At 37.6% G+C, this 23,211-nt stretch overlaps 2 protein-coding genes, 1 long non-coding RNA gene and 1 pseudogene across 4 annotated transcripts; all 4 read left to right on the top strand.

Annotated features, from left to right (window-relative positions):
• Window positions 1–577: 577 nt before the first annotated feature.
• LOC100700688 (stonustoxin subunit beta-like) lies at window positions 578–5,052 on the top strand. Its single transcript, XM_003458009.5, has 3 exons — window positions 578–581; window positions 2,280–3,701; window positions 3,909–5,052. Exons 1-3 carry the CDS (start codon window positions 578–580, stop codon window positions 4,580–4,582), a joined length of 2,100 nt encoding a protein of 699 aa, XP_003458057.1. The 3' UTR covers window positions 4,583–5,052.
• Window positions 5,053–8,746: 3,694 nt separating this feature from the next.
• Window positions 8,747–15,032, top strand: LOC100700419 (major histocompatibility complex class I-related gene protein-like). Of its 2 annotated transcripts, none has more exons than XM_019350711.2 (6): window positions 8,747–8,913; window positions 12,431–12,691; window positions 12,889–13,167; window positions 13,281–13,583; window positions 13,874–13,975; window positions 14,498–15,032. In XM_019350711.2, exons 1-6 carry the CDS (start codon window positions 8,865–8,867, stop codon window positions 14,545–14,547), a joined length of 1,044 nt encoding a protein of 347 aa, XP_019206256.1. In that variant the 5' UTR covers window positions 8,747–8,864; the 3' UTR covers window positions 14,548–15,032. The 2 variants fall into 2 exon arrangements, with proteins under 2 accessions (XP_019206256.1, XP_019206255.1); XM_019350710.2 differs by having other exon boundaries at window positions 13,871–13,975.
• A 1,259-nt stretch (window positions 15,033–16,291) lies between these two features.
• Window positions 16,292–18,390, top strand: LOC100700144 (major histocompatibility complex class I-related gene protein-like; annotated as a pseudogene).
• Window positions 18,391–20,598: 2,208 nt separating this feature from the next.
• LOC109196550 (uncharacterized) lies at window positions 20,599–22,923 on the top strand. The gene is made up of 3 exons (XR_002057994.2): window positions 20,599–21,048; window positions 21,083–22,538; window positions 22,649–22,923. It is a non-coding gene; the product is annotated as an uncharacterized LOC109196550 (long non-coding RNA).
• Window positions 22,924–23,211: the final 288 nt, after the last annotated feature.

Below are 23,211 nucleotides of genomic sequence, written 5' to 3'. Positions count from 1 at the left end.
TGTTGTCTGTGGTGGAAAAAGAAAAGGAAGAGATGAAAATCTAAGTTTTGCAACATAATTATTAATTGCAGTTCAATAGGGAGAAAACACTGAGAAAGAACAGAGTATGACTTAAGGAGAAAAAAGAATTTGAGGAATAAGCAATTACTCAATTAGACTCTAATGAAAAAAAAAACATAGAAGAACAGATTCCCTACAATGATAGAAAGCAGAACAGGATCCCCTGGAGTTTACATACTGGTGGCAGAGCTGATGAAGAAGGGGGAGGATTTCATAAGGCTCTCTAAGTGACAATGATGAAGAAGAGATGTGGAGGATCACATGAGATGAGAGTCTGAAAGGTGAAATGATGATAGAAGAAAACTTAGATTGAAACTACACAGAAGTTTCCAATGTATGATTTAGGAAGTTGTGTTAAATTAAGTACATTTCTTTTCTGATGCCACCTTATAGTTTAACATATTATAATGTTAAACTATAAGCCGAATTAGGGAAAATGAAAGAAGGTGTGAGTATTCTATTGTGTATTTTCCTTAAAGGAAATCACCTGCAGGAAGGCCTGTAGTTTTGTCTAGGGATGGGTATTGATAAGATTTTCACGATTCCATTTTCGATTCTGTTTAACGATTCGATTCTTTATCGATTCTCTTATAGATTCTCATTTTTTTAAATTAAATTAAAAACACAACATTCATTTAAGGTTATCGCGTGTTTTGTGAGCAAATGCTTTTTCATACTCGTAGTGTTTCCTCCCTTACATGAAATATCTACTTTGCAAGTTGCCCTGTTGTCATCCGTTCTCGTAAAGTATGACCAAACTTTTGAGCGTTTGAGCCGCAATGTTTCCTGCCAGGTAAATGACGCTCCGCAACGTGCTACATCAGTTTCCATCCAAAAAATGAAAAACTCTAACAGCATCTCTTTTGTTTTTCTTTCTGTTTTTTCTTTTGTACCTGCAGAGGGTCAGGCAAGTTTTAAATCATAGAGTGAGCTGTAAGACAGTCTTTGGGACCGTAGATTGTCTTAATGTGCTGCCCTGAGGTTTACTATTCTCTGTAAACTGAATAAGCAGGTGTTTCGCAAGTTGTCTTGATAGCTATATTTCCATCCTTTACACCAGGGCTGTCAAACATTACATGGTGGGACACATACGGCACACTTTGATCTTAAGCAGGCCAGGCTCGTAAAACTTCCCTTTCTGTCAGTGTAAAGAAGTTACATATTTAAATGGTTTTCTGCATGATAAAGAAAAAAGCTGCTGTAACAAAGAAAGAAATCTGTCAGTAAAACTCTCTGTACCTAAATTGTAGAAATAAAGGTGTAAAATTACAAAAAATAAAAATAAAATTTTGCATTGAATTTTTCAAACTGGGTACTTTTTTGTATTGTTGTTGTTTGCTTTTTAACTCTATTCGTAAAAAAAATGGAATTTCAATAGTAGAAAGTAAAAAAAACCAAGCTTTTCTGTTTTGTCTTGAGTTCAATTCCACCATCAGGCCGAGGTCTTTCTATGTGGAGTTTGCGTGGGTTCTCTCCGGGTACTCCGGCTTCCTCCCACAGTCCAAAGACATGCAGCTTGTGGGGATAGGTTAATTGATTAATCCAAATTGCCCATAGGTGTGAATGTGATTGCGAATGGTTGTCTGTCCCTGTGTGTTGGCCCTGCGACAGACTGGCGACCTGTACAGGGGTGTGCCCTGCCTCTTGCTCTATGACAGCTGGGATAGGCTCCAGCATCCCCCCCCCCTGCGCGACCCTGAAAAGGATAAGCGGAGGCAAATGGATGAATAATAATAATAGTATTATTAATATTGATGATGTAAATCATGAATTAAGAATTTACAAACTGGCTGGAAAAAAATAAATTATCACTAAATCTTAGCAAAACAAAATCAGGTGTCACTGATGTTTATTTATAGACACAATGTTAGGTTAAGTGCCAAATTACAATATTTGTCTTAAAGCACTTATCTATTATAAGCTAAAGATGCTAAAATCAATGAAAGACTAGATGTTTTCCCCAAAGATCAAATAGGTTGCTTGCAAAACATGAAGCTGGCCTGAACTCAATGGGAAGTTCAAGTCAGCTTGGGAAAATACAAATTAGAATAAGCAATACTGCTCTTAAGCAGGGAGGAAATAATAGTCACACATAAAATACAGTTATGATCTTGTAACATAATGATGATAATAATGGCTCATAAAATCATGAGCTGCACATTATTTCCTGACTTTACCAAAACCTTCATAAGATAACTAACATTTTGCCATTTCTTTAGGTTTGACCTTGTGGGATGATCGCACTCTACAAGAGCACACAGTTGAGAGACCTCAAAGAAGCAGCACGTTTGAAACTTCTGCTTGCGACTCCATTGAATCCAGATGTTCCTTGTTGGGTTTAGAACCTTCTTTGAAGGCCAGTTTTCTTAGTGGATGTGTAGAAGTTGGAGGATCTGGCAAATATCTGACAGATAAAAAGACATTCAAGAATCAGAGCAGAGTGACTATTCAGTACCAAGCTACCACCAGCCTCAAAAAATTATCAGCATCTATAATTGGCACCATAAATGAACCGCAGAGACAAATTATAGAAAGTATCTCAGCTACACATATAGTCACTGGTATCCTTTATGGGGCCAATGCCTTGTTTGCATTTGATAGTGAGAAGTTAGACAGTAGCCAAGTTAAGGATATCCAGGGAAGCATGGATGCTTTAATAAAGAAGATCCATGTTGATGGGAAACTTAAAATCGAGCTGACTAAAGAAGAAAAAGACCTGAGCAAGAAATTCTCCTGTAAATTCTTTGGAGACTTCATTCTGGACAGCAACCCTACAACATTTGAAGAAGCAATGAAGACCATTGCAGAACTGCCAAAGATCCTGAAGGAAAAGGGTGAAAATGCTGTTCCTATAAAAGTCTGGCTGACGCCACTGAAGACATTAGGATATGGAGGCGCAGAGCTGGTGAAAGACATCAGCGTTGACTCACTAAGGAAGATTGAAGATACTCTGGAAGCTCTAAAGGAGATGAAAGAGAGATGCAATGAGTCTCTGGATGAGGTGGTGGTGAAGCATTTCCCACAAATTAAAAAGTACCTACAAAACTTTCAGAAGTTGTGTAGTGATAAAATATCTGACTTCCAACGAACTCTGAAAAGAGTGCTTCCCTCCGTTCGTGAAGGTAGAGTTGATGAGAGCTCACTGAATGACGTTTTTGATGACCTAGACAAGTCACCATTCGGTCTTGGAAATCTTAGCAAGTGCCTTGACTATAGAGAGAGAGAAATCAACATCATCAGGTCCTTTATAGGGATGATGGAGGGAATAAAGATTGTTCAAAATAAGTCAGAATTAGATAGAGCAGTACTTGCCACAGGTGTAAATCATGCATTTTGCTTTGTTTTCACTGGTTTGAAAAATGCTGACCTCAACCTTGATGCAATGGCCAGTGAAGACCCATGGTATTATTTAGACGATACCTTGGATCATATGAAAGAAGTAGCAGCCATTTTCTTGGATCTTTACAGAGCATACAAGAACAGCACCCAGCTCTGTTTCCTTGTAGCAGCTATACAACACCAGAATTACAAAGGAGCCACCATTTATCAGTACAAGGATGGCAGAATGATTACTGATCATTTTTCAAAGCCCAAGATTCGGGATCCCAGAACTATAAAAAAGCGAAGTCATTTTCTTTGGAGTAAGTATTTGCTTTCTAGATTGCTAGTTTTCAAAATCATCAAATATCTAAAGGCATTGTTTTAATTATCAACAGAAACCAAATATAGTGTTTTTTTTTTTTTGTTTTTTTTAAATGTTAGAAGTTACTTGACTGAAGTGGATGATTATGTAGATGACTCCTGAAAATTGTGTTTGTTTTTTTTTTGTGTTTTTCCCTTTCATTCAGATTACTGTCATCTCACTCTGGACCCAGACACTGCAAATAACTACCTCACTCTATCTGAAGACAACAAGAAGGCAACATGTGGGAAGTGGCAAACCTATCCAGATCACCCAGAGAGATTCGATAGACATACACAGGTTCTGTGCAAGCAACCGCTGACTGGTCGCCACTATTGGGAAGTAGAGTGGAGTGCTGGTTATATGCCGAGTGATGTTCGCATAGCTGTTGCATACAAAGAAATCGGAAGGAAGGGAAGAATGGATGATTTAGAGCTTGGATGTAACAAGATATCCTGGTATTTTGGTGTGGATAAAAGTGAATCCTTTGTTCCTTTGAGAGACGCACTTTACAAAATTGTGTCTAAAATGAAATCCTTCATGCCTTTTGTAGACATATTTTATAAAACGCTTGTAGCATACCATGACAATAAGGTCATGATGGTCTTTTCTCTTACTAGATTACGCAGAGTTGGTGTGTATCTGGATTGGCCTGCAGGCACTTTGTCCTTCTACGATGCTTCCTCTAATAGTGACAAACTTGTTCATCTGTACACCTTTCAAACCAAATTCTCAGAGTCTGTTTACCCAGGGTTTTACATCTATTACCCATCCAATTATGTTTTCCTGTGTCCAGCTAGTCAGATGATGGAAAACATTTTGCATACACCTGTTTACTGACAAAGAAGTAAAGCGCTCTGTAACAAAGAACTTGTAGAGGAAAGTCTCACCTTTGCTTTGTTGCTTCAGTGGTGAGGGAGGAGTGCTGATTGAGCATTGCTGATTGAGCATTGCTCGGACTTCCACCTCCAGCCATTGGCCAACTCTAGGGTGACCGAGCAATAGGTGTGACGGACTTCTGTGCAATGCAAAAACGAGATATGATGATAAGTGCTTTGATACAGCTTCTTTGTCCATGCTTTGCCGTCTCCTCACTGCTTGCTACACACCAAGGAGTGCCTATGCTCCACAAAAACAGCAACATGCTTTCTGTATGACACACGGTGATGACCTAGATTTAATTGGTCTGATATTTTGTGCCATATTTGTAAATACTTGGTTGAGGAGAAATGTAATCTAAATTTTTGACTGTTTCCTGTCTTTGTTATCCTGACCTGGTTGAATAAAAGGCTTTGTAAATAAAACCTTTAAAAAAACCTGTCTGTGGATTTATTCATTCTATAACACCTACAGATTAGTATTGCTGTGTAATATCACAACATCCTAAGCACAGCTATTGCATCATTCAAACCAACAACCATTGCCCTTAGTATTTGCAAGTATTTCTGCTATAGGTATTGTAAGTACCGCTGCCCCTGAGTCTAAGAGTCAGCAACCTTGAACACCCAAAGAGCCATTTAGACCTGGTTTCCACAGAAAAGAAAACACTGGGAGCTGCAAATACTTTTTTTGACATCTAAAATGAAGATAACACTCTATATTGTTTTATTTATTTATTTTTTGCCGTTATGCTTTTATAAACAACTATAGTATGTTGCTTATGAAATCCATGATTTACTACAGAGAAAATTACATTGTATTTATGTTATAAATACAATTTGAATTCTTAAAAAATTATATCAAAAAAGAGACTCCCAGTTGAAGGTCTCTAACGAATTAAAAAGTTGAACTTGAATTATCCTTGTGATGGCCCGCTTGAAGCTGACGCTCCGGTGCGTGTGTCAAAAAAATCATCACACTGGGCGTTTATCAATATGCGTACTTGTGCGTACTTGCGTTCTCGTGTACTCGTGATACGTCATCAGTCGGAGACCAAGTACTGTTCCAATTCGAAGTAGGATGTAAGTCCCAAAAAACTGAATTTTGGAACTGAAATTGAATGGTGAGAAGTGAAACTGAAATTATTCGAGAGCTGAATTTTTAAAGGATAAAATGCAGTTTCAAAGCAAATCAATTCATTTTCAAAATATAAAATTCAATTTCAATTTAGTGATGATCATTTTCAAACCATAAATTCAATTTCAAATTAGACTAATTCAAATTCAGTTTTCAAAAGCTTTTATTCAAGTTACAATTCAGATTCAATCCGAGCAATTCAAATTCAAATTTAACTTATTCATATTCAGTTTCTGATGGCACAGATTTCTGCCCATAGGTTCATAAGCATTTTCCCTTTCCAGTTCCCAATCAATTCTACCCCCAGGTCGAAAATATGTATAGGAAAATTTCCCTAATGTAATATTATTTATAAAATACCCGTCTAGCGATTAACTGCATAAGTACATGGAGGCGGGACCTCACAGCAGAAGCATACTCCATAATGTGTTGTACATTATTATATGTATATTCTATGTAAAGTGGTATTTTTCAATTATTGTATTTACCAACATCAAGAAATCACAAGCAAAGAAAGACCACTTCATGGTGCATATTTAAACAAGGAATGTTTACTGATCAAAATTATTTATTAAAGAAATAAACAACGTTTTTGTCACCCCAAAGAATACACGTTTAAAGCAACACAATATCAGACAGAATTCCACTCTGTAGAGTGAGCAATCATTATGAAGCAGTTGGTTTTATTTTGTGGATTCAAGCTGCTCTTCATATTTTTGGCCACCAGATGTCACCAGAGAGAACTGTGTTGAAAAGCTTCGAGTAATGAACCGTTTTTCAATACAAGCTTCAATGCTTCAGAAAGCTTCATTTGGCCATCACTAAAGATTAGTTATGGAAAAATTTCCAGATTTTGATCTTTAGTGATTTAAATGTTTAAAAATCACAGCTATCAGCAGCACTTGAAGGTTTTCGCCCCTGCAGCTGAAATGTGTCCACTATGTCTGTCTGGGATGAAAGTTATCCAGATTCTAATGACAAATAATTAAACTTTTGTGTCTAGATGTGCTTAGGGCCAAACACAATCACTCCAGATTTTTTTTTTTTTTATCAGATAGAGACTGAGCTGAAAGCTTCAAATTGCTCTTTATATCCAAACATGAAGCCAAAGAAACTATATCAACACAAGCAGACGGTGTTTTTGCAGCTGTTCCTGACTGACCTGCTCCATGACACCAACTTATTTTTAAGCATTTAGCTTCATTTTTTTCCTCTCCCTTTCTTCTCCACCTTTATTCTGACTGTCCATTAAACTACCCCACTTTAACCTTAAGTGAAGAAAAGCAGTAAAACAGCGAGCTTTGCAGAGATAGAAAGAGGCGGGATGCACATATTGCATCTATGAGGGTCTTTGTGGAGAAATCTTACCACCACTGATGCTGTGGTAAGAGCAGACAGCCACAATAATAACAGAAATTCTGTTTGAATTTACTCACAGGCTATTGGCTATAAGTTGCTAATGTTACTCAGTCATACACAAATTAACCACCTCCTATTACCAGTTTTTAATTCATGTTTTATATAAATGAAAACATTTACATAAATATGTGTTACGTTCTTTGTCTAGGCATGTATGAACGCAACAAGAAGTTGGCCCACTCACACACCACCCAAGTAAGTACACAAACAACAATATCTTCTAAAAGTGCTAAGCGGCCATTTATTTGCTTCAGCAGTGAGCAATGCCAAAAATAACAAACAAAACTCCCTACTGGTCCCTGTGCTTTCCTACACAAAATAAAAACCAACCAAAAGACAATCCACTTACCTAACTTTCTACATGAAAAACAGGAGAAAACTTAATCAACAAAAATGGCTTCTCACGCCTACTAGGCTGCTGCAGTGAAGAATATGTACAAGGTGAACAAAATACACAATTGCTACTTGACAAGACTATTTACAAAACTAAGATACTAACACCAGACACACGAGTGGAACATAGTGGATACACAGACAGACCCACCACCACAAAGACAGAAGACGCGACTTAAATACACACAGAGAAACACGGGGAGATTACACACAGGTGGGGAACACAGCTGGGAATAATCAACAAGACGAGACAGAGGTAAAACTGAACACACTCACATGAGACGCAGACCTTCACAATAAAACAGGAAACGAGAACACTACACCAAGACGCAGACCTGACACTGAGAGACAGAATGACACATGGACCCTGAACTAAACTAAACGTGAGATACAACCGAGAACAAAATCCTTAAACATGACATAAAACAAAACACTGACAACATTAAATCATAACATATGTAACTGTATATACGTAAATTCAAGCCATGTAGAGTTTTTATATATCAATACTTCAGCGTGCACAAGAAGAATAACTAATGTATTAATTGAGTATTAATAGTTGTGTGGTTAATGGTTATGTGTGATTGTAATGACAGATATCACATGCATCAACTACCAGGTGCTTTCTCATTTGTTCCTCTCATTCTTTGTTAAAGAGAGAAGCATGCTGACATCAGAGCTGCACTCATGATTCTAACTATCAACCTGGAAATGATCATGTCTCCTGTCTCTAATATCTGCATTTACATATCTGGACAGAGTTTGTTTATGTGGAACAGTGTAAAACAAATGCTGGCATTTAACATGCAAATCACAAAATCACACACATTCTTTTTGAGTGCAGTTGTTTTTACTACTTAAAAACATTAAGCTTCTCAGAAAGCTAAAGCTTGTTTTTATGGTGTCATGTGACCTATAACTGACAGAGCTGTTACACTCTTGTCTGGTAATGGTCACCGGGTTTTTTTCTTTTTCTTATTAACCTAGCTGACTTTTGCAACTCAACTGAAGCAGCAGAAGTAGCATTCATTAAAAATAAATCTCTCTAAAACCAGAGTTTCAGCTCTGTCTTGTTTGTTCTATGCTTTCCCATGGCATCCTGTGTGCATGCCATGGGAAAAACAGGGAGACTGTAGGAGGCACACAGTCTGTTTAATATTTAATTTTTTTCTGACTCAGACAACTTTGGCCCAGCCTAACAGAAAATAGAACTTGAACAAGTCACGTTACACTCTCAGTTGTTTTTTGTCTGTTGTTTTTCTTGTGTTAGTGAACGTGAAAATGGAAAAAAAAGATGAAGTGTGTGCTCATATTACTCCTCTGCTGCCATGCTGTATCTCTGGGTAAGATCATATTTCAAGTTTTTCTTTATACAATATTTCTCTTAACATTTAGCAAATCGAGTTGCAAGAGACTTTTAGTGTTACTATGAGCTGTCACCATTTTATTTCTTTTTTGTTTGAGAGTGTCAACAACTGACATGGACGGCTAAACCACCTAACTGGTAAAATGCACAGGGAGATATTTAAGCATATATAAAAGAGGGATTTTAGATCAGCAGCAGTGGCTATACTGGCTTTTACAGATGTTTTGTCAAAGAATCCTCTCTTGTGACATTCTGGTGTTTTTAACAGCACTGTAGCTAACAGGAACGCACGACAGAGTGTTTTTAAATCAGTACAGAACATTATACCCACACAGCTGGCTCCTCTAACTGACATATACAGAACTGAACTTTCAATAGGAGCTGTAAAAATTAAGTATTGAGGATACTTTGATTTATTTACACTTCATAAGGATAAACTTATTCTACCAGCAAATTACTTGATCTTGTATCTTCTACTTTTTCTTTTTATCTGACACTGACAGGAGTTTCATTATGACAGCAGCTGCATGTTAGTGCAATAACAATAAAAGCATTCTGTTCTTTTCCTAATGGTCCTGGGTCAGTTGACCCAGTGTTTTGTGTTTATGATCTTATGTTATACTTTATTCTGATTTTGTATTCTGGGCAAGAGTTAGGGTTTTGATTCTCCGTGTGCTGTCTAGTGTTTCTGGTTCTAGGTTCATGCTTTCTGGTTTGCTTCTTCCAGGTCTAGTCTAATTAGGTTCAGCTGTGTCTTCCTCCTGTGTACCATTTCCTCGTTACCTTGTGTGTGTATACTTAGGCTGTGTCCCAATTCAGGGTCTGCATGCTTGAAGTACGCGCACTACACGTACTACGTACGGTGCATACTATAAGTACGAGAAGTGCGGAAGTGAGAAGCTTGTGAAATGGGACGGTCTAGCCTTCGTCGTGCTGCTCAGATTGCCTAGCAACCATGATACTAACCGCGAGAAACGTTACACACAGCATTGTTTGACAGAAATGAAGGAGAAAGAATGTTTTGTTGGTCATTCATTTTTGTCATGACATCACTTTGATCAGTTGAGTATCTGAGGCTGAGACCACAGGACTGTAAAACATGATTGTTGGGCTTCATTTCTGTACTGAACAGTCATTTTAAGATTAGTTAGTAAATAACAATTAACTAATGTTGTTCATGAGACTAAAATCATCTCACTGTGGTAATGTTAATATAATATGGCCAATATTATAGTATTGTCAGATTATTATGATATATATATATATATATATATATATATATATATACATATATATATTACAGCAGTGAGCTTGAACTCTGGGTCAAAGATTCAAGTTGCAGTTATTTATATTTCCAATCACCTTAAATCTTCACTCAAAGACAAGTATCTCTGACAGTGTATATATAGATGTATTATATATAAGAGACAAATATTGTTCTTTCAATATGTTGGCATTATTACATTTGGCTCAATGATTACATATATGTGTAAAAAGAAAATGTACGAGCTGTGATAACTGTTTCTGATAGAATGAAGATCAGACTGATATATTAAATATTCCTTTATTGGGTGAGAAAATCAGACCATGTCATAACTGCTTTAAGTCATACAGAATAGATATCAGAGCCTTAAACAGGCTGACTTCTGCTAAATGGGTCAAACTGGGCAGAAAGTATACAAACACATAACATCCTTATAGAATATGATGTAACACTATAGATCAACTTACCTCAGAATATATAAAGCATATAAACAATTACAGCAATATGATCCAACAAACACAGCAGTACTACTAATCCAAAATACTCAAAGCTTCATAGAACTGAAACAAACATTTATTTTTAGCTCCATTCTGCTGCTGATACATACTTAAGATTTCTGAATATTAAACTTGTTGCTGCCTTTCATAGTGTGTAACTTGAAGGCTCTGAGTACTTTCTCCCACACTGAAAACACTGGGATGATGACATTATTTGAACATTACCTAATAAGACTGATTCAGGACAGACAATTAGTTATGTTAAACTTTCCTAGCAGTCGTTCACAAACAGGGAACAGTCTGTCTATTCTCTCCATCTGTCAGCTGCTGCTGGCTCTTCCTCCTCCTCTTCCTCACACACTGCTGAGTTTGTCCTGGTGGATCATCAGGGGTGCAAAGCCTCACAGATGATGTGCAGCAGTGGGTCCCTCAGTCTGTCCTCACTCTGGACACTTGCAGTTGTCACACATGGGAATCAAATGTGTGATAAGCTGCAGGATTCAAACACAAGTGTAACTTATAAATACATGTTCATACTTTTATTCCACAATCAGAGAGAAAGAAACAGAGAGAGAGTGCAGGACAGACAGACAGGTGACAGTCTCAGTTTTATACACTGCTACAAAACACATGTTAAAGTCCGTTTGGCTTTAACGTGCGTACTTCATGCGTGCAGACCCTGAATTGGGACACAGCCTTAGTGTGTGGTTGCCTTTGCTCATTGTCGGTCCATCTGTGTTACTTGGTGTTTCTCCGTGTCATCCCTGCTCATCATGCCCTGTGTTCCTCCACATGTGTTTCTCCCTGCGTGATATTCAGTGAGTATGGTTTCGGGTTTTGTTTGTTAGATTTTTCCCAGTTTAGGTTTTCTTAGTTCTGTCCCTGCTTTTGTTTGTGTTTTTACCTCTCGGAATAAAAGCTCACAGACATCACAGCCTGTGTCTGCATCTTTACTCACAATCACCACATGACTGCTGCCACAGCCGTGACACTTAAGGTCACTGATGGTGAAAGGAAGATGTGTGCAGTGGCGGTCCTAGCCTGTTTGGCGCCCTGGGCGAACACTCCCTCTGCCCCCCCCCCCCCCCCCACACACACACACAAGAATCACAAGAATCCCCCGCCGCCCCGCCCTCTCCTCCCTGTGCCGCAAGCAGCAGGCGCACCTCGCAAACGGAGGGCGACCTTACTCCCAGCAAATGGGCGATAGAAAACCGATCGGTGCCTATGCCATCCCCAATATGCGCTGGCATGGTGTCGGGGCAGCATGAGTACGAGCAATTTTTTTATTTTTTTTGCCGATGCCCGTGATGCCGCCCCAAACCACAATGCCGCCCCGGGCAACCGCCCGTGTCACCCGTATCTAAAACCGCTACTGGATGTGTGCACCCCTGAAATGTCACAGTCAGTCTATGTAGGAGACATATTAATATTATATGTGAATGTACTTTTGGTATAGATGTGGATTTTAGAATGTGGTATGATTTTCTTTGTACTGCAATGTATGGTTGGAGTAGTAGGAATAAAGAGTTACAGAAGAGTTATTAGCAGAAATTTAAGTTTGGCTACAAGTATTTCATCATTGAATAGATTCTAAGTGTATTTTTACCCTAAAACTTTTAAAGACAATGCTAAATCTAAAACAATTTCTAGTTCATATTTAACCCTCTTAAATTATACAAAAAGTATATAATAGGAATGCCTCCTAATTCAAAGTCTTCCTAATTTTACAGTAAAACACTCCCTGAAGTATTTCTTCACTGAAACCCCAGGAGCTCAGAGCATCCCAGAGTATGTGGTTGTTGCATTTGTTGATGAAGTTCCTATAGGTGACTTCAACAGTGTAAGAGGAGCAAAACCAAAGAAAGACTGGATTAAATTCTTTGAGGATCATCCTCAGCACCTGGAGTGGTATAGATTAAAATCTGTGGATAGACATCACTTCTTGAAGGCTACCATTGAGACTTTGAGGCAACGTTTAAACCAAACTGAAGGTACTGATTTGTTTCACTTGTTACTGCTGAAATATTATAATGGTTTGTCTTAAATTGTTTTATTTTTTATATTTTGAAAAAAGCATTTATATTTCCATTTGTATTAATAATTTTTGATAAATATGTAGTTTCAGATATAAGGTGTGCTGACATGTTACTGGTTTAATCACTGGTACTGTTACTGTCTCTCTTTACAGGTGTTCATATTTTGCAAAAGTTGGATGGCTGTGAATGGGATGATGAGACTGGAGAGATTAATGGGTTCAATCAGTACGGTTATGATGGAGAAGACTTTCTAGCACTTGATCTGCAGACACTGACATGGATCGCTGCAAAACCACAGGCTGTCATCACCAAAATAAAATGGGATGCTCAAAAAGGTCGAGTAGAAGAAAATAAAAACTTTTTTGTTGATCAGTGCCCTGAGTTTTTAAAGGAGTATTTGCGATATGGGAGGAGATTTCTGCAGACAACAGGTAGAATTATATAATCTAATAAAACATAATAAAATAGAAAATTCGTGTGTTTCTTGCTTTGAAGGTAAAATGAAAGAAAATAAATAATGTAACAACTGCCAATCTCTCTGCAGTCCTTCCTTCAGTGTCTCTCCTCCAGAAGACTCCCTCCTCTCCAGTCAGCTGCCACGCTACAGGTTTCTATCCTGACAGAGCCGTGATGTTCTGGAGGAAAGATGGAGAGGAGCTTCATGAAGGTGTGGATCCTGGAGAGATCCTCCCCAACAATGATGATACCTTCCAGTTGAGTGTTGATCTGAATGTTTCATCAGTCACACCTGAAGACTGGCAGAGGTACGACTGTGTGTTTCAGCTCTCTGCTGTGAAAGAACACATCGTAACCAAACTGGACAAAACAATGATCAGGACCAACTGGGGTAAGACTGGATCCAGCAGGGTTTATAAAACTGCAGCTTGATGTTATGAAGCTGTTAACTAAACATTTATTTTTTAGTTAACTAACCATAACCCTTAAGTACCATATGCAAGATGATGCATCACAAGAAGATTACTAAAACTAATATTTGAGTAATCTGTATTGACTAAGTAGTAATGGTTTTGTGTCATTTATTGTTTCATTCATATCAGGTCGTTCCTCACACATTCCTTGGTATCGGCACAGTTTTCTGTTTAATAATATAAAATGCTGCCATGTGTTGTTCAGCAGAAAAGCCAGCTGACACTGTGACCTTCATCAGTGCTGCAGTGGTTGTTCTAACTGTCACCATCATCACAGCTGTGGCATTTGTAACTTACAAAAAGAAGAAAGGTGAGAAATCTGAATGTGGGAAATATTGAGTTTAGTTTTTGAATTCATCTCCGACGTTTTACTGCCAGATCAGTTTGGATACAAACATACAAGTTCTAAAGTAATTGCATAAGGCTCACAGCCACAGTGAGATGATTACAGGCCATAAAAAGGGTGGTGTGAGAAGAAAATAATAAAGAAAAAAAAAAAGAAATGGACACAAAATAATTGTGCAATCAAGAAAAAAAAGACAACTGATATGATTTATTCTTATTTGTTTCAGCTAAATGTTCTACATCCTAAAATCTGCTTTTATTAGTTTGTAATTTGTCAGAGGTGGAGTCTGATTAGAAATATAATAATCAGGATTTACATGAAAATAAATTATAGATTCATTCAGTTTCATGATACATATTCTGCTCACTTGAATGCCACTGATCTCTGGGAAGCAGGGTCATGCATTCAAACAGAAACCAACAATCACTACAAATCATTTCCTTGAAAAGGATAAAATATTTGTAAACTGTATTTTTTATCTTCCAGCTCCTGACGATGGCTCTGAGCAGTCTGAGAGACTAAATCCACAAAGTTGACTGTCCTGCAAAGAGTTCTTCACTCCACTCTCTGTGTGACTTTCCTCCAGCTGCTGAAGTTTATTCCATAGTTCAAAGAAATATGCTAAAAACACCTATGAATAAATAAAGCACAGGTAATGATCACTGTGAACAGGCTGCGGCACTTACTGTAAATTAATGAATGGTCATATATTTGTATCTAGCTGCTATGTGTACGTGTTTCATGTATTTGTGATTTTATTCTGTTTCAGTACGTAATCACCGTATCAATGCAGTGGTATCACAAGTCTTCTACAAAGCAAAAGTAAATGTTTCAACTTTATTGATAGTTATGCATCTGACAATGACAGGTCACATGACCCTGATCTTTGACCACCTTTGGCTACATCCTAATTCAAACAAGGAAAACTGTTGTTTTGATCTCACTATAACTTCCTTACTGTGTTTTTTCTCATGTATTTAAACAAACAAACAAACTGATTAAATAATTTGATGTTAGAACATTACTGATATCATGTAGAAAATATTTTTGTTTAAGCTCAGAAGGAAAAGTTTTATATGAGTAATCGTATAAAATTACAACTGCTATATGACATGATAACATTCTTTCTATCAGACAAACTGTCTGAAGCTGCAAGTAAAAGCAGCTTGACACTGTTCGGATTAGTGATAAAAGAAAACATGCAAAATATATCACTGATATAAGAGTTTGTTTCTACCGTTTCTGGACTTCTGCCACAGCAGTTCTCAGTTCTAACCACAAATAAATAATACTTGGAAAAAAATCTATAGTATTATATATCTGAACAGAGGTTTGAAGTAGAATCCATATTTAATTAAAAAAAAAAAACACATTTTAGCATTTAACTGTAGGAGTCGTGGTGGAACTAATCTACTCACTATAATCGCAATTTTACCTGTTAAACAGCACGGGCATGTTCTTCAATTCAACATTATAACTGTGGTTTCAGTTCCAAGTCCCTGGTCCACTGGTTTCAGCCAGAACATAGTAAAATTTACTATACCTCATATAAATGACATGCAGTTATACATCTCACTTCAGTTTATTAGTCCCAGCTGCATTGACACTCATTTTGGTCATCTTAATAATATCAAATGTTGGCTGTCTCAAAGCCTCAAATGTTTCAACGATTGGTCAAAGCATAGAAAGGTTTGGGTTCATTGACTAAAAAGATCAAATAATCCGGTAGAAATCTGTTTTTTTAATACTGATCATATCATGTCATATGATATCATATCATATCATATCATATCATGATTTGCCTACATCCAGTAGCAGGTGACACTAAAGTATAAGATAAAAATAACAAGAAGCAATAAATGGAAATAAATGTTATAAGTAAAATTTATTTCAGCAGTAGGGTTAGAGTAGACCTCACATGTCACATGCAGATGTGTCAGAGGAGTTCTATTGCTGACCATGTGTAGGAGATAGTTTGCAATCTATACCTTTAGAACTGCAAAGTTTTTCACATAAAAAATTATTCTCTCTAAACCCAGAGTTTTAGTTCTGTCTTGTTTATTCTATGCTTTCCCATGGCATTCAGTGTGCATGTCATGGGGAAAACAGGGAGACTGTAGGAGGGGCATAGTCTGTTTAATGTTTCATTTTTTATGACTCAGATAATTTCAACCCAGCCTAACAGAAAATAGAACTTGAACAAGTCACGTTACCGCTCCCAGTTGTTTTTTCTCTTTTACTTTTTGTTGTGTTAGTTAACGTGAAAATGGAAAAAAAAAAAAGATGAAGTGTGTGCTCATATTACTCCTCTGCTGTCATGTTGGATCTCCAGGTAAGATCACATTTCAAGTATTTCTTTATACAATATTCCTCTTGACTTATAGCAAATTGAATTGCAAGAAACCTGGTTTTTTAGTTTTACTTTGAGCTGTCACGATTTTATTCATTTGGTGTTGCAGAGTGTCAACAACTGACATGGACGGCAAATACCACCTAACTCATGAAAAAGGCACAGGGAGATATTTAAGCATATAGAAAAGGGATTTTAGATCAGCAGCTGTGGCTATGCTTTTACAGATGTGTTGTTCAAAGAATTCTTTCAATTTCCATAAAACACCATCCTAGTGTTTTAACAGCTGATAGGAAAACACTACAGAGCGTTATTAAATCAGTACAGAACATTATACCCACACAGCTAGCTTCTCTAAGTGACATATACAAAACTGAACTTTCAATAGGAGCTGTAAAACTTAAGTTAAGTACAATTTATTCTCCTGTTGATATTGAACATACTTTGATTTTTACACTTTATTTACACTTCGTAAGAATGAACTTATTCTGAAAGCAAATTACTTAAACTTGTATCTTCTATTTTGTCTTTTTATCTTACACTGTCTTCTGCACCACTGACTGGAGTTTCATCATGACAGCAGCTGTATGTTAGTGCAATAACAATAAAAACATTCTGTTCTATTGTTAAGTTGACTGGTGGTGAAAGGAAGATGTGTGCACCCCTGAAATGTCACAGTAAGTCTCCGTTGGAGACATTAATGTTATCAGTGAATGCACTTTTGCTGTACCTGTGGATTTTAGACTGTGGAATGATTTTCTTTGTACTGCAATGTATGTTTGGAGTAGTGGGAATAAAGAGTTACAGAAGAGTTATTAGCAGAAATTTAAGTTTGACTACAAGTACTTCATCATTGAGTAGGTTCTCAGTGTCTTTTCACCCTAATACTTTTAAAGACAACGCCGAATCTGAAACAATTTCTAGTTCATATTTAACCCTCTTAAATTATACAAAAAGTATATAATAGGAATGCCTCCTAATTCAAAATCTTCCTAATTTTACAGTAAAACACTCCTTGAAGTATTTCATCACTGAAAGCCCAGGAGCTCAGAGCATCCCAGAGTTTGTTGCTGTTGCATTTGTTGATGAAGTTCAGATAGGTGACTTCAACAGTAAGAGGAGCAAAACCAAAGAAAGACTGGATTAAATTCTTTGAGGATAATCCACAGCACCTGGAGTGGTATACATTACGATGTCTTAATAGACATCACTTCTTGAAGGCTACCATTGAGAGTTTGAGGCAACGTTTAAACCAAACTGAAGGTACGGATTTGTTAATCTTGTTACTGCTGAAATATTATAATGTTTTGTTTTAAACATCTTTTTTATTTTCTTTCTTTATATTTGCATTTGCGTTGTTTAATTATGGTAAAAGTGTAGTTTCAGGTATAAGCTGTTGTGGCATCTTACTAGTTTATTACAGCTACTGTTACTGTCTTTTTTTTACAGGTGTTCATATTTTGCAAAAGTTGGATGGCTGTGAATGGGATGATGAGACTGGAGAGGTTAATGGGTTCAATCAGTACGGTTATGATGGAGAAGATTTTCTAGCATTTGACCTGCAGACAATGACATGGATCACTGCAAAACCACATGCTGTCAGCACCAAAATGATATGGGATGCTGATAAATTTCTATCAGATAATGTAATTCTACCCATTGTCTGCAGAAAGCTCTTCTGCAAATACTTCTTTAAAAACTCAAGGCACTGATGAACTATGAAGTTTTTATTTGATTCTAATCGAGATGTAACAAAATCAAATTAATATGGGTTTATTGCTTCAAAGTTAGAATAAAATAAATTTAAATGAAGAATGTAACAGCTACCTCTAACTACTATCTCTTTGCAGTCCTACCTTCAGTGTCTCTCCTCCAGAAGTCTTCCCCCTTTCTGATCAGCTGCCACGCTACAGGTTTCTTCCCCAACAGAGGTATGATGTTTTGGAGGAAAGATGGAGAGGAGCTTCATGAAGGTGTGGATCCTGGAGAGATCCTCCCCAACAATGATGGGACCTTCCAGATGAGTGTTGATCTGAAACTTTCATCAGTGACACCTAAAGACTGGCAGAGGTACGACTGTGTGTTTCAGCTCTCTGGTGTGAACGAGGACATCGTAACAAAACTGCACAAAACAGTGATCAGGACCAACTGGGGTAAGACAGGATCCTGCAGGGTTTATGAAACTGCAGTATAATGTTCTCAAGCTGTTAACTAAACATTTATTCTTTTCTTACTCTCATGCCTACTGTTACTGCTGATACATAAACATAAGTCTATACAAGTTCAGTATATGTTTGGGTTAAAATGGGTTTTAATGGTTGGATTAAGTAATGAAGTACCACATGCAATATAATGCATCACAAGAAGTTTACTCAAACTAATGTTTGAGTAATCTGTAATGACTGAATAGTAATGGTTTTGTGTCATTTATTGTTTCGCACATACCAGGTCGTTCCTCACTCAGTCCTTGGTATCGGCACAGTTTTCTGTTTAATATTATAAAATTGTGCCATGTGTTGTTAAACAGAGAAGCCCACTGACGCTGTGACCTTCATCAGTGCTGCAGTGGTTGTTCTAACTGTCACCATCATCACAGCTGTGGCATTTGTAACTTACAAAAAGAAGAAAGGTGAGAAATCTGAAAGCGGGAAATATTGAGTTTAGTTTTTAACCTTCTTATTATGTTATGGGTCAATTTGAGTCATTCCAGTTTTTGTGTTGACCAAAGTACTAGTCATCCTTTCTTTTTCTTCATGAAAGTTTATGACTTTTCCTTATCTGGGGTCATGAACTGGTGTGTAAAATATGGACACTTTGATGTGTCCTGGAATGTCTCTGCAGTGTTTCTATACAAAGATGATGTTACGGGTCATTTTGACCTGCACACTTTTATGTAAGTAAAAAGTTGTTCAGTTTCAAAATAAACATTTCTCTTTGATGTATCTTGTTTTGACTGCCTCTGAATATACATTCAAAACCAGATGTGTTTGCGAGAAACTTTCTCTCCCCTATTCTTGTCACTGTTTTCATGTCATTTCAACACATCAAAAATGAGCTCTAGAAGGTTGATGGCTGAAGAAGCTTTATCACTGCTTTTCAATATATAGGATAGTGATGAAGAAGAAGATGTTTCAGAGACTGAGGATCTTTCAGAGGCCGAGGACAATGTTATTGATGATCCAGACTGCCAATTTTCAGACGAGGAGGAGGATTCTAGAATAGAATAGAATAGAATAGAATAGAATAGAATAGAATAGAATAATCCTTTAATTGTCCCACAAGGGGAAATTTGGTTGTAACAGCAGCCAGAAAGACACATATACAAACAAACAGTACACAGGACACAGAACAGAAACACAATTTTTCTTACATATTTACATTAAGGACAATGGTTACTATAAACAGAGTACTGTACAGTTATTAAATTAAATATAAATAACTACAGATAAGAGGCAAACCAGGTTGTAGTGCGAATCGGTTGATTAACTTATTGCAGTTACAGCACTGATGTAAACATTGTGGAATAAGGGAAATATTTTACTGCTACTTATGCTTATTATCATTATCATTGCATTAATTAACTTTGCATTAAGTCATGATCATTGCATTAAACCATATAATAATCACTTCATTGAAGCAGTTATTGAAGCTGCTGACATTACATTAAAGTCTGTATTACAGGTGTTATCATAATCACATAATAATCTCTCATTGCAGGCGCAACTGTAATCATGTTATACACATTGCAATTCTGTGCTTATTAATGAGTTGTGGCTCAGTCAATTAATTAAAAGGATATAAGCTCCGTTGGGCGTGAATGTCCCGGCGAAACATGGAGTAAGTGACTTGGAGCTATGGAAGGTTCAATGCATGCACGCCTACAAAACACATATAATACATATAATCAAGAAGCAGGCTTGAGTGAAGGCCTGAATGTATTCAGCTTCTTGTCGCATTTGAGTTTGCCCGATTACAGGTGACAGAGGAGGTGGCCAGATGACTACCATCCCCAAGGACCATCTGGAGGATGCAGCGAGTGGCCTTATATGGAAAATGTGATAGAGACAGGAACTTCTATGTCTATTTTAGCTTATGAAAATGAATATTTACTGTATCTGACATATCACAATCTTTGTAAATGCATGAGGGGGCGTTAACCAACCCTGACGTTATAAAAGCAATCTGAAGTGTATTTTTGGGCGGAGTTCTACAACTGATGTTTGGCAGTGTACCTCCCCGCATGTGTATTCAATAAACTCTTCCGTTTGATTGCATCCTTCTGGGCCTTTGGTATTTTGTTTTGGATCTCAGTATTTCGAATCGGGACAGTTTTGGTGCCGTGACCCGGATATCTGAGTCCATTGACCCGGTTCTGAGGTTCTGGTGGAGAAAAACAGAGGCCAGAGGTGGTCAAACAGGCAGACGGGACCCAGTGGTTCGGCTGAGTGTTCAGGGCCCTGACAAAAAAGGTAGGCACAGCCTGTTAAATCAAAATGTGCTGATTGAAATATTATATTCTAAATTTACTCAGCTAAATTACTGATGGATGTCTGTTTGAGTAATTGTTGAGAAATTGAAGCTTCATAAGATGTTGAAAAGGTCAAGCTTGATGTTCTTATGATAAAAGTGAGAAAGACAATAAGGTGTCTTTAGAATATTGAAGGTGAAATAAGTTAATATATTGAAGGTGAAATAACTTAACATATTGAAGGTGATTGAAGGTGAAATAACTTTAAAGTTCAGGGGTGGAGACCCCCCCTCTATCGGAGACGTCCTTTAGAGCCCGCTAAGGTTGCGGTCACTCCAGATTGACCATCTGCTGATGACTTGGGACCATCAGTATTAAAATTGGTTATGATCAGAGGATCATGTTGGTATAAAGTTATTGTTTCATAGAGAAAGTAATCTTGGACATAGAGGTCCGACAAACAAACCTTGGGTTGTGCAAGGTTTTCTCATGTGAGGCAGAATTTCAGGAAGCCAAGTGTTTGATAGGTTTTCTGAGAAAGTAATGTTGAGAAGAATAAATGTTGACATTACTGAGTTAATGTTGATAAATGTCAGTGGATCTGCTGTGGTCCTGTAAAGAAACATTGCTGGTTGTGAGAAGTATTGAGTGAATATTTCTGAGTCTACTCTGAGTCAGTGCAGGCGTCAAGGTTGACTGATTTGACACTGAATGTTGCGTGTATCACTGCCTGGCAGATACCCAGGTTTTGAAATAGTGTCGGATCCCATGATTTTCAGGTGATGAATTGCCTGACAATAGGAGTCAGAAAAGGACTTTTTGATGCTATATTTTGTGTGATTTGAGAAAGCTTGTGTTCGAATAGACACACACACACACATTCATTGCAGCTGTTGGGTGTGAACAACTTCCTCTTTTAATTTTAAACTGCGACACATGCGTTCATTGAACTAGAACTTCAGCAGTGAATGAGACAGGATTTAGAATTTCAGAAAATAGAGTCAGAAACGGTTTTGTGGCTCTTGGTAAACTGATTTTGAAGGAAAAAATCAGTGTTTATTGTGCTGGAGTAACAGATCCGGCGTGGTCTGAAGTGTAGAATCAGCTGGGTGTACAGCGTTGTTGATATTAACAGATCCGGCGTGGTCTGAAGTTTGGTGGATCCGCTGAGGTCCAGAAGAATAGTCAGTGCGGACTGCGTTGGTTTGAATGTTGATAAATGATCCAGGGAGAATTGCCCTGGGTCTGTCTCTGTGTGTGTGAGCTGTTGAGTAACAGCCTACGCAGTTAGAATTGGGTGCTGGTTACTTCCTCTTTTCAGTTTCGAAAAAGAAGAGTTTTGGTTTCACTTTAAAGTTTGATTACGTATTACTGGGTGAAACACGGTTTCACTTGTGATTAGGGAAATAATATGCTTACTTTTGGGTCTATGAAAATTGAATTACAGTGGGTGATCTCTGTGACAACATACAGTGTTGAGATACTGGATGTTGAATTGAAGATAGTGGATCTTGACGTTTTGTTTTTATTGATTTTAAAACCAGCAGAGAGTTTATATTTGCTCAGTCTTTTGACTGCCTGAGCTGACTTCCTCTTTCTCAGTGAACAGCTGTGTGCAGCTGAATTAAAGGACTGAGAGAACAGAGGGGGTGATTTTCAAGCTTTGTGCGTGTTTACACCAAAAGTGGCTGGTTTGGTGCATTCATGAGGTGAATGCAAGATTAACATTGTTGAGCTGATAATTGTGTTTGGCTTGGTGCATACTTCAGGTGAATCCAGTATTGACATTGCTGGGTTGACTATTGTGTTTCACCCCTAGAGTGAAAACAGAAACTGAAGCAGCTGAATGAAGACACACTGGGCCAGTAAGTGAACAGGAAGACCAGTGCAGAGATGAAAACATTGAAAGAGAACCACAGTGAGTGTTGCAAATGGATGATCATGTGCCGAGGAATATCCGGTTGGATGAAAGAGGATGTAAAGAGCATCCTAAAGTCTTTGCAAGATTTGCAACAGGAAAATAAGAAACTAGAGGGACAGATACAGACTCTGTCTATAAACAAAGAGGAACTGGAGCTCCTGAATGATGTACCATATGACACAGTGGAGAATCAACTAGCCGAGGCAGTCAGGAGAACTACATGACTGTACCAAGAAAGCTGAAGCTGAAGAAAAGTCGGAGAGACCTGGAGACTTGAAGGGGCAACAGTCAGCTCAGAGAGCAGAAGAAATTGCACTGAGCAGGGCCCTGAGACGGGCTAAAGAAAAGAGAGCGAAGACATACACAGATTCAGCTTATGCATTTGGGGCAGCACACGTGGAGCCCACTCAATGGAAGAGAGCAGGCTTCAGAGCGGCAACAAATGCTCACATTTCAAAGAA

The sequence above is a fragment of the Oreochromis niloticus genome, linkage group LG22 (assembly GCF_001858045.2).
Source record: "Oreochromis niloticus isolate F11D_XX linkage group LG22, O_niloticus_UMD_NMBU, whole genome shotgun sequence".
NCBI lineage: Eukaryota > Metazoa > Chordata > Actinopteri > Cichliformes > Cichlidae > Oreochromis > Oreochromis niloticus.
The sequence above is the reverse complement of the archived record's forward strand: the minus strand, read 5'-3'. Positions and strand labels throughout refer to the sequence as shown.

Excerpts from the sequence above, each read along its gene's own strand:
- LOC100700419 (XM_019350710.2), top strand. The coding sequence starts at position 8,865 with ATGAAGTGTGTGCTCATATTACTCCTCTGCTGCCATGCTGTATCTCTG. Across the intron at positions 12,692-12,888 it reads ACGTTTAAACCAAACTGAAG|GTGTTCATATTTTGCAAAAG; the intron begins GTACTGATTTGT and ends CTCTCTTTACAG. Across the intron at positions 13,168-13,280 it reads GAGATTTCTGCAGACAACAG|TCCTTCCTTCAGTGTCTCTC; the intron begins GTAGAATTATAT and ends ATCTCTCTGCAG.
- LOC100700688 (XM_003458009.5), top strand. Across the intron at positions 3,702-3,908 it reads GCGAAGTCATTTTCTTTGGA|ATTACTGTCATCTCACTCTG; the intron begins GTAAGTATTTGC and ends CCTTTCATTCAG.